At 34.0% G+C, this 12,741-nt stretch overlaps 1 protein-coding gene across 1 annotated transcript in view; it reads left to right on the top strand.

Annotated features, from left to right (window-relative positions):
- Positions 1–12,741, top strand: part of CPLANE1 (ciliogenesis and planar polarity effector 1) — a gene marked incomplete at its 5' end in the record, with an annotated part of 38,625 nt that overhangs the window by 2,465 nt on the left and 23,419 nt on the right. The window contains 11 exon segments of the mRNA XM_029084951.1: positions 1,039–1,177; positions 1,589–1,698; positions 2,900–3,061; positions 3,223–3,331; positions 3,691–4,000; positions 4,420–5,341; positions 6,517–6,683; positions 7,885–8,021; positions 8,595–8,755; positions 9,540–9,619; positions 11,131–11,201. Coding sequence (XP_028940784.1) covers positions 1,039–1,177; positions 1,589–1,698; positions 2,900–3,061; positions 3,223–3,331; positions 3,691–4,000; positions 4,420–5,341; positions 6,517–6,683; positions 7,885–8,021; positions 8,595–8,755; positions 9,540–9,619; positions 11,131–11,201 — 2,368 coding nt within the window.

Here is a 12,741-nt window from a genome sequence, read left to right on the forward strand (position 1 = left end):
CCCTACCCATTTGGTAACCTAAAAACTCATTTCTTTCTCAATTTGAAAGAAACGAGCTGATTTTAAGTGAGAATTACAGCTGTTAAAGGGAAGTGTGTTCAGATCACTTAGGGTTAAATATATAACAGAGAATGCAGTGCTTACTTTAGGTAGAGTGATTATCTTAGTGCACAGGACTTAAAAGATCTCATTCTACTTGTCCATTTTGTTTACACAGAACCAAGCTTACAATATATTGATTAAAAAATTTTGTGTAAACTCAGACTTTTCTTAAGTCATTGTTACACAACTACTTAAAGAAGGTTGACTTGTTGCAGAAGGGGGTGTGTGTGACTGTCTGCCTTCCCTCAACCCCCCTGCTCCAGCATTCATGCAGTGAGCATATTTCAAATGCGCTCGTCCATTTTGTTTACACAGAACCAAGCTTACAATATATTGATTAAAAAATTTTGTGTAAACTCAGACTTTTCTTAAGTCATTGTTACACAACTACTTAAAGAAGGTTGACTTGTTGCAGAAGGGGGTGTGTGTGACTGTCTGCCTTCCCTCAACCCCCCTGCTCCAGCATTCATGCAGTGAGCATATTTCAAATGCTCACTGCATGAGCATTTGAAAATATTTGCTTCTGTTTGCTCATTGCATGGTCACATACCTAATGCTGGCATGGGAGGTGATCAGAAGTACCAACTGAATTGAAACAGCAGGGAAAACTAGTCTGCCTTGGTTGACAGCAGCCTTGAATGTGCCTTGAATTGAACTGGTTTCTTAATTGTGATCTTGGTTCTTCTTGTACCATGTAACCATGCAAACAAAACCATTTTTTGTGCCGTAGCTCATACTAAACATGTTCCTTGAAATGAATTTTCAGAATACTGACTTGAATAAACCAGAAAGCAAACAAGGGAATTTTACTGATCTGGGCAGTATTCTGTTGATAACTGAGAGGCCGTACATTTAGTAGTGATCCATACAAAACTTTAACTGATTTTTATTTCCATTTTGATTGTTTATTTATTTCTTTATTTTTACTGTCTATAGATTCGAATGAAAGGATCTCTTCCTTCGCTGGGTCCGTTCCCAGAGACTTTGCTTCGTTACTCCAGTTTCTTCACTGTTTTCTATAGATCTACATCTTCTGAAGACCATCAGTTTGATGATATTACCTGTAAAATTTTAGGTCTGTATGCAATAAAATAATTTAGAGCTGGAAAAATAAACACACGTGATAGTCCACAGGTGAAAGAAACTCTTACTAGCTTGAAATAGTATAGTAAGTGGCAAATATAGGCAGTGTGTACAGAAACACATTCCCTTCCCCAGTTCTATGCTAGTTATCAAAACTTAATCTGAAAGTTGCTGTTCTGGATTGTTGTGTGAGTTGTAGGTCTGTCAGATGTGAAAGAACATGAACATTGAGCAGGACTAAAGAGCTCTAGCTGCAGAGCACTGTTGGAAACTCAAGAATGAGTAATTTTTTTCTTTAAATACTGTTAAGATAATGTTAATTCCTTTCTGCTAGCTAAAAATCTCGAGCTGTTTTTTCATTTATTTAAATAGAATTTCACCATATTGCACATTTGTGTCGTAGGTTGGTTCAGAGAGCTGTGTGCATTGTGTTGGATGTTTCATGTTCGTGAAAGATTATCTGACAGTTGTAGGCGATACCAAACTGCAAGGGAAAATATTAACAATCAAAAGGTAATTTTATTACTAGTACAGTAAAGATAAATTTTAACTGCATAAAGCTATCAGAAGAATTCTAAAGGTTTGCTGTGTATTTCTGTGGGAACTTTTATTTCCTCAGTATGACAAAATTAGCAGTGTTATGATGTGCAGGAACTATTTGGTGCTATAGAATAGTCCTGTCCGTGTGAACTACATCTTTCTAGTAGTATTTTTGTTGGATTTTTGCTTGACGTTTCACTCAGATAATTGAAGAGATACTGCCAGAGAGCAATAGTATTTTACACTTGTTGTCTACCTAAGTATTTGCTTCTTTTTTATTTTTCATTAGATTAAGATATTTTGGGTATTTCCTAACCGATGTGTATTTAACGCACCAAAAAGTGTTTTGTTTGGTATGTTAAATATACATTGTTTTCAAAAAGAATAATGAAAAAGATTAAAATGTAACCGAGTTTTCTCTACTTATACCTTCATCAATTAATATCAGAGGTCAGGGAAGAAAAAAAAAGAAACTACTAGCATGATACTTGTCATATATTCTGTAATAGTACAGATGTTGATTTTTGTTCTATCTAGTCTAGTAAGTTAACTCTCTGTAGCAAAGGTTGCTTTGTTTTTTAAAACAATCCAAAATTTCTCTTCACCAGAAAAATCAAGCTTCAGGTAAACAGGATGGCTCTGTTTCAAGAAGCAGAATATACTGATTTTTCTGTGCTTTGTGCAACAGTGACAAATGAGATAGATAGAAGCCACTGATGTTTCAGAATAAACTGATCCATCCTAAAAGCCTCTTGGCTGGCTTAAATATCTTGTTCCCAAGAAAGAATTTATGATCACCTTAAGTCACAGTAAAATTATTTACTTCAGCTGGTAGTTCAGTATATTTTATCAATTACAGCTAATTTAGTTAAATCCTCAATTTTTACTCTGAAAAAATGCCAACAGAGTCTTCAGCAGATTGTTAATGGAACTATTTCCTAAGCTGGTTTAAAAAAGCTCTGAGTTTTTTTTCCTTCCTTTTTTTTAATGTAAGTTACAGTCCATTACAACCTTGGTCTGTCTGCTAGCACTGTATAGTTCTCTGTCAGTTAAGTTAGAGTTTTTAATTTTCTGTTGCTGGAGAAGAATCATTACAATTTGCAATGTATGAATAATTTAGCTGAAATATATTGTTTATATCAATTAATGTTTCTATAGCAAGGTGTTTTTTTAGGATCTGAAGAAGAATGAATATGATGCCTCCACAGTTGAGCATTGTCTGAATGCAGTGGAGTGGGCTTGTCGAATGCTTCCTTTCTGCAGGTTCATGAATGTTGAAGAGTTAGTTCAAGATGTAATTTTGAGTCTGCTTGGAGAATTGCCACCAGTGAAAAAGGTAAAAGGCATTAAAGCTAAAACTAAAGCAATAGAGATTATCACAGGTGTTTCTTCTCCTTGTAAAAGCTACTGGTTAGACTTTCTAGTGGTGTAAGTTCTGTTGGAAATTGTACCTTACGTGTATGTTAGCTACTTCAAAAGATACTTTATTTTGTGCAGGTGGCAGAGATTTTCGTAAAAGCGTTTCCTAATCCTGAAGATATAAGAGTTCCACTAAGGGATAAATATCATGGACTTCAACAGCGACTCAGACACAGTATTGTTAAAGGTAGTGTGCATCCTTCTTCAGGAAATATTAAAGGAGCTTTCTTTTTTACCCTACTTATTAATTAACTTTTGACAATACCATCTTTATACCCCATGTGAAACAATTACTGTAGTTTTCAGTTGCACAACTTTGACAAAGTTTTGTGGCAAATTCTGTATTTTCTTTCTGATATGTCTGTACCAATAACAGAATATGATGACTCCCAAATTGATGGTGTTCTTTCACTTTATCACAGTTTGTCTGTATTTCTAAATGACTATAATTTATGATGATTCAGAGTTCATTCATGCCTCAAGGTGAGAGAATAATTGAAAACTGAGAAGTTTGCGTTTAAAATCTTACAGTTTTCTTTCATTCAGTAGGTCCTGAAAAGGAAGAAATGATGTCTATTATTATTCAGGCTACTGAAAAACTGAGAGTGAAGGCCTTGAGACGTGTACTAAGGAATATAGGCCCCATAGAAATTAATATTTGGGAGCCAGCAGAAGAGGGAGCAGCAGATAATGAGGAACACTGTTATGACAGGTTCTCAGGAGACACTAGTCTAAGCAGAAGCACACTTACTGATCTTGGGAGTCCTCAGGTACATAGTGATGCTGAGACAGCAGATACACTTTCTGATGCTTTTTTTACGGAAGAAACAAGACCTCAAACACCTTCACTCCAAAGGTAGGAAAAACAATCTCTGCAGAAGGCTTTCTATTTAAATTTTTTTTAAAAAGAAAAAAAAAAGTTGTCTCTTACCGTTCAAGTAATATTTTCACCAAAATCTACCAATTTAACAAATCTTAGAACCGGCGATATTATATTGGTTAATGTGGCTTATATTATACTGAAGTGTAAATTACTATCAACAATGACTGCATTCATATATGATACTGCTGAGTTGCTGTCTGTGTGAAAACTATGAATTTTGCATTTGATTAGTTTGCCACCTTAACATGGTATTAATGTAAATTTGGGTTTATTGGTTTCCTGTTTTTAACAATAGGGGAAGAAAAGGAAGTAATGTTGCATTTTCTTGTTTTTTCCTGTAAGTCTTAAACTGGATTTTGGTGTTAATGGTACTTATGTTTGTTGTCTTACAGGGATAATGAACATCTGAGACAAAAAGAAATAAGTAGCAAAAATACCACACACAAGATAAAAGCTCTTAACTGGAAAACAAAACATAAAGACAAAATATATGGAAAAGACATGCTTAATAAACGTAATTTGCCTTTAGTTGGTGCATGGGAATTTGAACGTGATGATGACGAATATGTTATTTTCTTAGAACTCTTTTTGAGTTATGTTCTTGAGAGAGACCTGATAAAGTACACTGATGTTGCAATTCCATTTCTTACTAGCTTTTCTGGACTTCTGCGAGAGCACGAATTAAACTCTCTCTTTTTTGATGTTCATACAACACTAAAACGTCGACAAGGCAAAACCAGAAGCCAAAGTGTGTTTAGAGCAGGGTCTTGCTACACTGTCACCCTGGCATCTTGTGATCCTGAAACAGTGTCTGTCTATTACGAAAACCAAAATACTTTGGAAAATCCAACCATTGTACAGGCAGCAGAACCTTTTGTGCATAACCTAATGAAAGGACTTAACGAAGGATTATTTGGTTTAAAACATAAGTCAATTTACAGAGCTCAGAGTGACAATCAAGGAGTCACTGTTGCACCAGCAAGCCAGGCCTCTCCTAACCATGCTTTCTCTACCCTGCAAACTCAGGCAGCTTCTAAATACATTTACAAAACAGTTGATACAGCTGATATTGTACCAGGAGAAGAACTAGCTATAGAATTGACGGATAAGTTGAGCAATATTGCAAAATTGCTTGAGTGGATGATCAGGTGGTCTGATAAAAGACTGCTCTGTGGTTCCAATAAACAAGATTCCTTAGAAGAGGTTCTCCCAATGATACACGTGAAATCATCAGCAGCTGCTGTCCTTACTTCTTTGTGGCTGTTAGAACAGTTATACAGAGATGGATCTCAAACAAAGAGCGTTAAATTAAAGGTGAGAAAGAAGATGCAGCACATGCCAATGAAATGTGTGAGTTAGTTATGCCAGTAAAGAAAATCGCACACATCTCTTACCTCATAGTTCTGTTCTCAGTAAAACCTGGAATATTGATTAATAGCCTTGTCTTTTAAGGGTGGCTGGGAAAAGAGAAACATCCCAGGAATACTGGAATTCTGTCTGTAGGAATACTTTCGTTGGCGATCGAAGTTCTCTTTGGAAGTCCTGTTTAAAATCTAACTAATTTATCTAGATACCACACTATTTGAGCAAATTCCTACAAGTTTGGCCATTGTATCTAGTTTTAGATATTGTCTTGGAAGAAATATAGTATTGGAGATAGAGCATGGAAAAACAAGACAAGGAATATAGTTTCTCTGGGGAGACCTGAATTTAGGTTAATTTGTTTTTGAGGACAGTGCAGGTAGAGTCTGACTGGAGTATTTAAACTAGCTAAAAGTTTGGAGAAGAGTTAATTTTGGATTTCTATCTAACACTGTTACACAGAGTTGGAGAATGTGTGTTAATATGAAAGAAGATATTTGCCAGAAGAACCTGATGAGTAGTGGTTTATTTTATATTTAGAGACAACTGGATCACTTATCCTCTTTAAGTCTATATGAAAGGCTTTGAGGGGAGAGGGTTGTGGGGTTTATTTGAGAAGACTTTTCTCCCAGATCAAAAGAATTTTGTCTTGGTTTTGGTTTGTATTTTCTGTTTTCTAACAAGTGCCACCTATAATTTACTTACAACTTACTGCCAAAATTCTGTGCGTGCATCTTACTACATGATTCTTTGTGGCTTTTTGCCTCTTATACTGTCTTCAGTGATAAAGTTTCGTATTACATGTGATGAAGGCCAAATCAATATCTTTGTATAGAGTATATTTGTCACATAGCATCTTTGCCAATTCATGCTCAATTGACACTGACAGCTCTCTTTTATTTTTTGTTTCCTTTGGATAATTCAGAGGACTGTTGCTTCACTTAATGCAAAAAGGGGCAAAACTCAGGTTCCACAGGCAACTGTAAATCCAGAATTTCTCTATAATAGAGAAAACTATATGAAGTTAAGCATAAACATACTATATGAAATAGTTGGGGGGTTTTTTGAAGTATTTGGTATCTCTGTTTTAACTATTGAATTATTATTATTATTATTATTATTCATAGAGTCCGGATAATCAATATCTGAAAGTCTCTGAAAGATCTCTATCAGAAGCCCAGTCTAGGACAGAGAAAGAAAGTAGTATGGATGAAGGCTTTTCCATACTGGCCAGTCCTCCTCTTGATGTCCAGAGTGTACAAGCCTACGATGATCTTTGCGAAATTGGTTTGGGGTAATATTTTTTTTTTTTTTAGTTAAGAACTCTTAATTGGGCATAATTCCTTAGCCAAGCAGCATGCCAGTATGAAGAGTTCTGCTGTTATTACGTGTTACAAACGTATTTTATTTTGAGTGCAAAGTCAAACACGTGCGTGCTGTTTACAGCTACATGAAGCAGATTAAATATTCTCCATCAGCAGATCTACCTTTAGGTAGAAAACAATGTAGATGTTGCATATGAACTCTTAATTGGGCATAATTCCTTAGCCAAGCAGCATGCCAGTATGAAGAGTTCTGCTGTTATTACGTGTTACAAACGTATTTTATTTTGAGTGCAAAGTCAAACACGTGCGTGCTGTTTACAGCTACATGAAGCAGATTAAATATTCTCCATCAGCAGATCTACCTTTAGGTAGAAAACAATGTAGATGTTGCATATGAAGTGAATTGTACATTGTTGTTTATAAACCTAGTGATGTGGAAATGGAATCTGGATTTCTGATATAATTGATACTATGGTTTTTCTCAAAGAATTCGGATAACTTCCACTCTCTTTAGTGTAATTATTTTCTTTGTGTTGAGATAGGAGTTCACTATGTTAGTTTATTTTTCCCTGGATCTATAATCTAGCCATGTTCATATGTATGCGTGTCAGAAAAATAGATGGAAAAGGGAGTAAATATTTTGTTTGTTAATATTTTACGCAGTTCTGAAGATGGAGATCCATAACCTGGAGTCCTTTGTGACATTTCTCTTTATCTTCTGGTACACTAAAAAACCAAAAGATCTCTGGTATTAGTATTCTGAGATATTGTGTGTCCTCCCTGACAATTTTTTCTTTTTGTTTTTCTTTCATAAAGGAAGTTATTGTGAGGGAGATAAATGTAAACTTAACCAGATGATTTTGAAGTCATGGTGCCATTTCTGCTTTAGATTTTTGGTAGATCGTATGTATTGGTTACATTTTTCTGGAAACAGCCCATCTGAAAGACTGTACTATTAATGTCACAAAAATATCACAGCTGTACCAAAAATACTATTAATTTTAGTTTAAGTGAAATTCAGAGTGAAAATTTATATGAACACTGATTATATCACGGCAGTGTTTATTTTACTATTATGCACTAGCGTACAATCTGAGGAACAGCACAAAATTAAGTCAGATACTTACATTATTTCTATTGTTAATTACCTTTTGTAATTCCAATTACCAGAATGTCTACAAAGTCAGAATATTTTTGCAAGAAGGAAGTTAATAATGGGAATTATTTTGTACCTCATATGACTGAAGTTCTTAATGAAGAGGGACCGTTTGTTCAGGAGGAGTTAGATGTAACATCAGGAGGAGAAGGTTTGTTTTATGGTATATCCTTTTACTAGGCTGACGTATAAAGCACTAGGAGTTTTGCTTGAATAGGCAAAATATGTCCTTCTGTTTATTTAATTAAAAAACTGAAATAAGTTTTCTTGTTCTATTAAAATGATTACTGTATCATTTTTATATTATAACTAAATATTATACAGTTGCTTTCCCAACACTTTCTGATCAGTTTTTCACTTACATGACTTTTTTGCTGCAGAGATAAGACAATGTATATTAACATATTTCATTCTCTCACTTACTTTCATTCCAGATATGTTTATGCAACTGTAAAAAATATGCCTTGAAAACTGAAAAAGCTGAGTATGCATAGGTTAAGTTTCTCATATTCCTACCATGAAAATAAGCTCTTTTTTTTTTGCATGCATCGTCGCTAGTAATAACACGTTTTGAATTTACAAATTTTGAATATTGAGACATTTCTCAACCTCTTTCTTCTCACTAGGGAAAAGGTGGACTAATGTGACCTGTTGACAGAAATCTTGCAACAGTGCTGTATGTCATGCAGTTTTCTGATTCAGAGTAATTGTGTTTATTTTATAGAGTTCTTTGAGGAGCCATATGAAACTCCAAAAAGCTCCAATAGCTCTGTCAAGATCAAACCTGTAAAACATCAAGGAGGAAAGGCAAGTTACTACCTTGCATAGAAGCATCAAATTATTCTGAATACTCTTTTCAAAATATGAATTCCTCAATATACTTATGTTTATTTTGTTATACTAGAAAGCTGTATTAACAACTGTTTTTTTTCTTTAAGAATGTGTGCTGTCTCTGAATTTGTCACAGGGTGATTAACTAGACTTTACCACTCGTTTACATGCTTGCTTCTTCTTAAATTAAGTTTAGAAAGAAGTTTATTTTGCTCCTATCTGAAAACTCAGTCTGGATCTGTAAACAAGCCTTGTTTTTTCACGCATCATCTTTGGTCATAAGTCTCCTTTCTTTGAAATTGACTAAGGGCTATTATGCTGAAATGTGAACTGCAGTGCCATCAGTTTACTTGCTTGTAGTACTTTAGATTCAGTGCTGTTAATAGGATTAGAAACAACAACTGTATTGTGGTCTTTAATTCTACCATGCATTTTACTATAGTGAACCTGTGACATGTAAAATCCTGCATTTCTTTCAATTTCTTTGAAAGACTGTGGATAATAGGGTTGTTTCTACATTTTCATCTTTACCTAGGGGGTGCGAGATTAGCAGAGTATATTTCCAGGGTACTTTATGGATATGACTTTGAAAATAAAATCTCATAACAATGACTTAAAAAGAAAGATGCTCAGATGAATCATTAAGATATCTCTTTATTTCTAATCTGTAGCTGTCCTCCAGTAAGTATGCGATTTTGATTATTTTTCAGTCATGTTTTTCCAAGTGGATGATTAATCAAAAATATTTTTGCTCTAGGCTAATAAAATAATACTTTATTGAAGCAGAAGGGGTTATAAAAATTTACAAGTTCAAGTGCATGTTTTTGTATTCCAGCAGGTCTCCATTTCAGATATAGATAGTCCCCAGGAAGATCAAAAGGCGGAAAAACCAAAGGAAGGAAAGGCTGAAAATAATGTGTGAGAGACTTTTTTTGTTGTTGTTTTAATTTCACTTTTAGCTTTGCTTAAAAATCTAAAGTAGTTTTGTTAATTATGGTATCCAGTGAAGTCTGTGGTTTCTTGCTGGTTTCTTGATGGTTTTTAGACCAACAGACTCATAGTTTGAAACAAAATTTTGGTTATCCTCCTGTTTCATATGTAGAGATATTTCACATTTACAATGTGCTGAGTGGGTGAGTGGTTATTTTAGTAATGATCAAATAAAAGAGGCATGGTTTGTTGGCAAGTGTATTTTTTATCTGGGGAAAAAGATAGAGGAAAGCTATCAGAGGCACAATTCCTTCTCCAGACCTGAAACAGGAGTGGCATCTTCAGGCTAAATACAGGTAGAGAGCAGTTATTCCAGGAAGTTTTAACAGTTAATTTGTTAACACAAGTAGAAGAAAGAGAGGTTGGTGTCTAGGAAGCAGAAAGTGAGATAAAAATGGATATGGGCGATAAACTTGTTAGCTCCTGAAAAAGGGAGGGAGACATTTTGTGCAACTAAAGAAATTTACTTCCTTATGATCTTTTTAAAATTTGGTATTTTAAAATATCTATACATTTAAAATACAGTGTGTGTAAAATTACAGAAACAGTCCATAAACCTGGTTATCACGTAATCTGTTTGAGCGGATTACCACTTGGTTTGATTTCTCCGAAGTTTTTAAAAGGAAGAAACTATATTCTGTAAACACAGGACTCATTGTGTTCACCATGAGGAATCTTGGTCTTTTGAGATATTTTTCATTTGTTTCAATGACAGAAAAATAGTAACGTATTATTTCAATTAGCTTTCTTCCTGAATCCACAAAATTTATAGTAATGAAACCTTTCCCTCTGATATATAGTGCCTCAATGTCTTAATATTTAGCAAATCTTACTAATTGTGATGGCATATAAATTTTCTTGTTTATGTATAATGTTGGTGAAGAACTTGTAAATGGCTTAATTTTAGAAGGACTTAGAAACCTCTACTATTGATATATTTTTGTTTTGAAAGAGACAAAAATAACTGCACATAAGATGCCTCTCAACAGTTTATGATATTGGCTTTTCTTTTTTAGGAATGCAGATTGTAATGATATTAGCAGTATTGCTTAAATTGCATTTTCTCTTCTTTTGTCAACTCAGATCCAACTCTTTTTTGCCTGCTGTTTGTGTTGAATAGCTAGAACCTCTTCAGTGCTTTTGTTTGTGTCAATTTCTGATTGCTAGGGAGACAAAGCATAAATGTCAACATTTGCCAGCTCAAATTGCAGTGTGATGTAGTAATTGAAGCAATGCAGATCAGTATAGCTCTGATCAAGGGGCTTTCAGGTATTTTATCGCCTACACATTAAAATACTTTTTCAGGTGGTTTTTTAAATATATGTATATATATGTATATATACACACTTATATATGTATATAAATGTATATAAAATGAAAATAAACAGCGAAAAAAATTATTGTAGTATTTACAATACTATTTTTTTCTTTCTTTATAGCACGACTGAGGTTATTACTAGCACCATTTCTCACTTGTCTTTAGAACAAGATGCAGAAGTTCCCAGGTAAGGTAAACTTATAATGTTTTGTCTAATAAAAAATGGAGAATCCATATTCAATTTTCAATCTGAAGTAAAACGATGTGTAGATTTGATTACAGAATATATGCAGGTATAGTATATTGTTCCTGCAGACAGTTCTACTAAATAGCCTTTCCTGAAACCTTTTTGTACTGTAATCCTTGAGGATCATATACTCTTGTGTGTTGTCCAGAACATCACGTGAATCAAATATGTTAATTCAGAGCTATTAGATTTAAAGAGAAGTGATACTTTAGTTCTCTGGTTCCAGACAGAATCGCTGTAATTGTATAATATTACTATAGAAGATATATTATTACAGAGAACACCTAAACAATAACATTATAAACTTATATTAATATTTTTATAAAATTACTAAATATATATCTCCTACAGCAACTGCTAGATGCACATAAAAATATACATAATATGGCTCTAAACAAGTAGAATGTTGGAACTGGGAGAAGGGGTCAGGAGTCAGTCTGAGGCTTTTACTTGTAGAACAGTCCCTGTTAGTTTTTTTCAGGTTAGAGGAAGATGTGAACTACACATCCCTTTGGATTCCATGTTCATGTGTCGCTAATCTCATGTCCTTCTTGAGTTTTTCATGCCAGCTTTTTTAAAAAAACTTCTCTCAAACTTTTAGAGTTTGGGGCCGTACTTAAACATTCTAATTGTCTTCCAAAAGATTTCCTGTGCCCCTTCACACCTATTACTTATCCAAAACCTTTTCAATATTACTCATTAGCCATTGCTTTATGCTTCAATTTCTTCACATACTTGGAGGCCATCCTGTTCAGTTTTGAAAAATCCTCCAAAGGCTACCTGTACCCATAGCAATGTCAGCATTTTTCTTAAATCCAGAAATGTCTTTTGAATCAATTTCTGTTGATGTAGGTGAAATCCTTCAGTTTCTTTATAATTTAATGTAAATCCTAACCCTGTCTTCTTCATGTAAGTACTTCATCTACTTAATAGTCTTTACCTACTAAAAGATCTAATTATCTCTGTGAGAAAATTCAATATATTGTATCATCTGGTACCTGTTATTTTAATTTTAATTTTTTCTGATCTGAAATTTTGTTGGTGGTTTTTAATTCCAAATATATAAAGGCACATTTAATTATTTAAGTGAAAGTGAATCTGTCGTCTCTCTTATTTCAGCTAATAATGTCCTCCTCCATTTTTCATCAGCTGTTTAGTTTTATGACTACCCAGGCCCTGTTTCTGTCAAATCATAGTTTTCTGCCTTCACCTCTAGTGAAGGTAACATTTCAGAAAACCTTGTGACTAAAAAATCAGATACAACCTAGGTCTTTACTACCAGTTTTCATTCAGTACATTGGGAAGCTTTAGGAAAAAGGTATCATACGTACTCTCCAATGAAGATTATGCAGTGTTAATTATTAAATAGTTCCTATAAACTGATTATGCTTTAGAAAGATGAAGATACTTTTAAAATTTTTTTTGATTGATTTAAGACAGCCTTGTATAGGCATTCTGAATACGGATGTTTTTCATAGTTTTGTT

This window comes from Antrostomus carolinensis, unplaced genomic scaffold (genome assembly GCF_000700745.2).
Source record: "Antrostomus carolinensis isolate BGI_N321 unplaced genomic scaffold, ASM70074v2 scaffold2575, whole genome shotgun sequence".
NCBI lineage: Eukaryota > Metazoa > Chordata > Aves > Caprimulgiformes > Caprimulgidae > Antrostomus > Antrostomus carolinensis.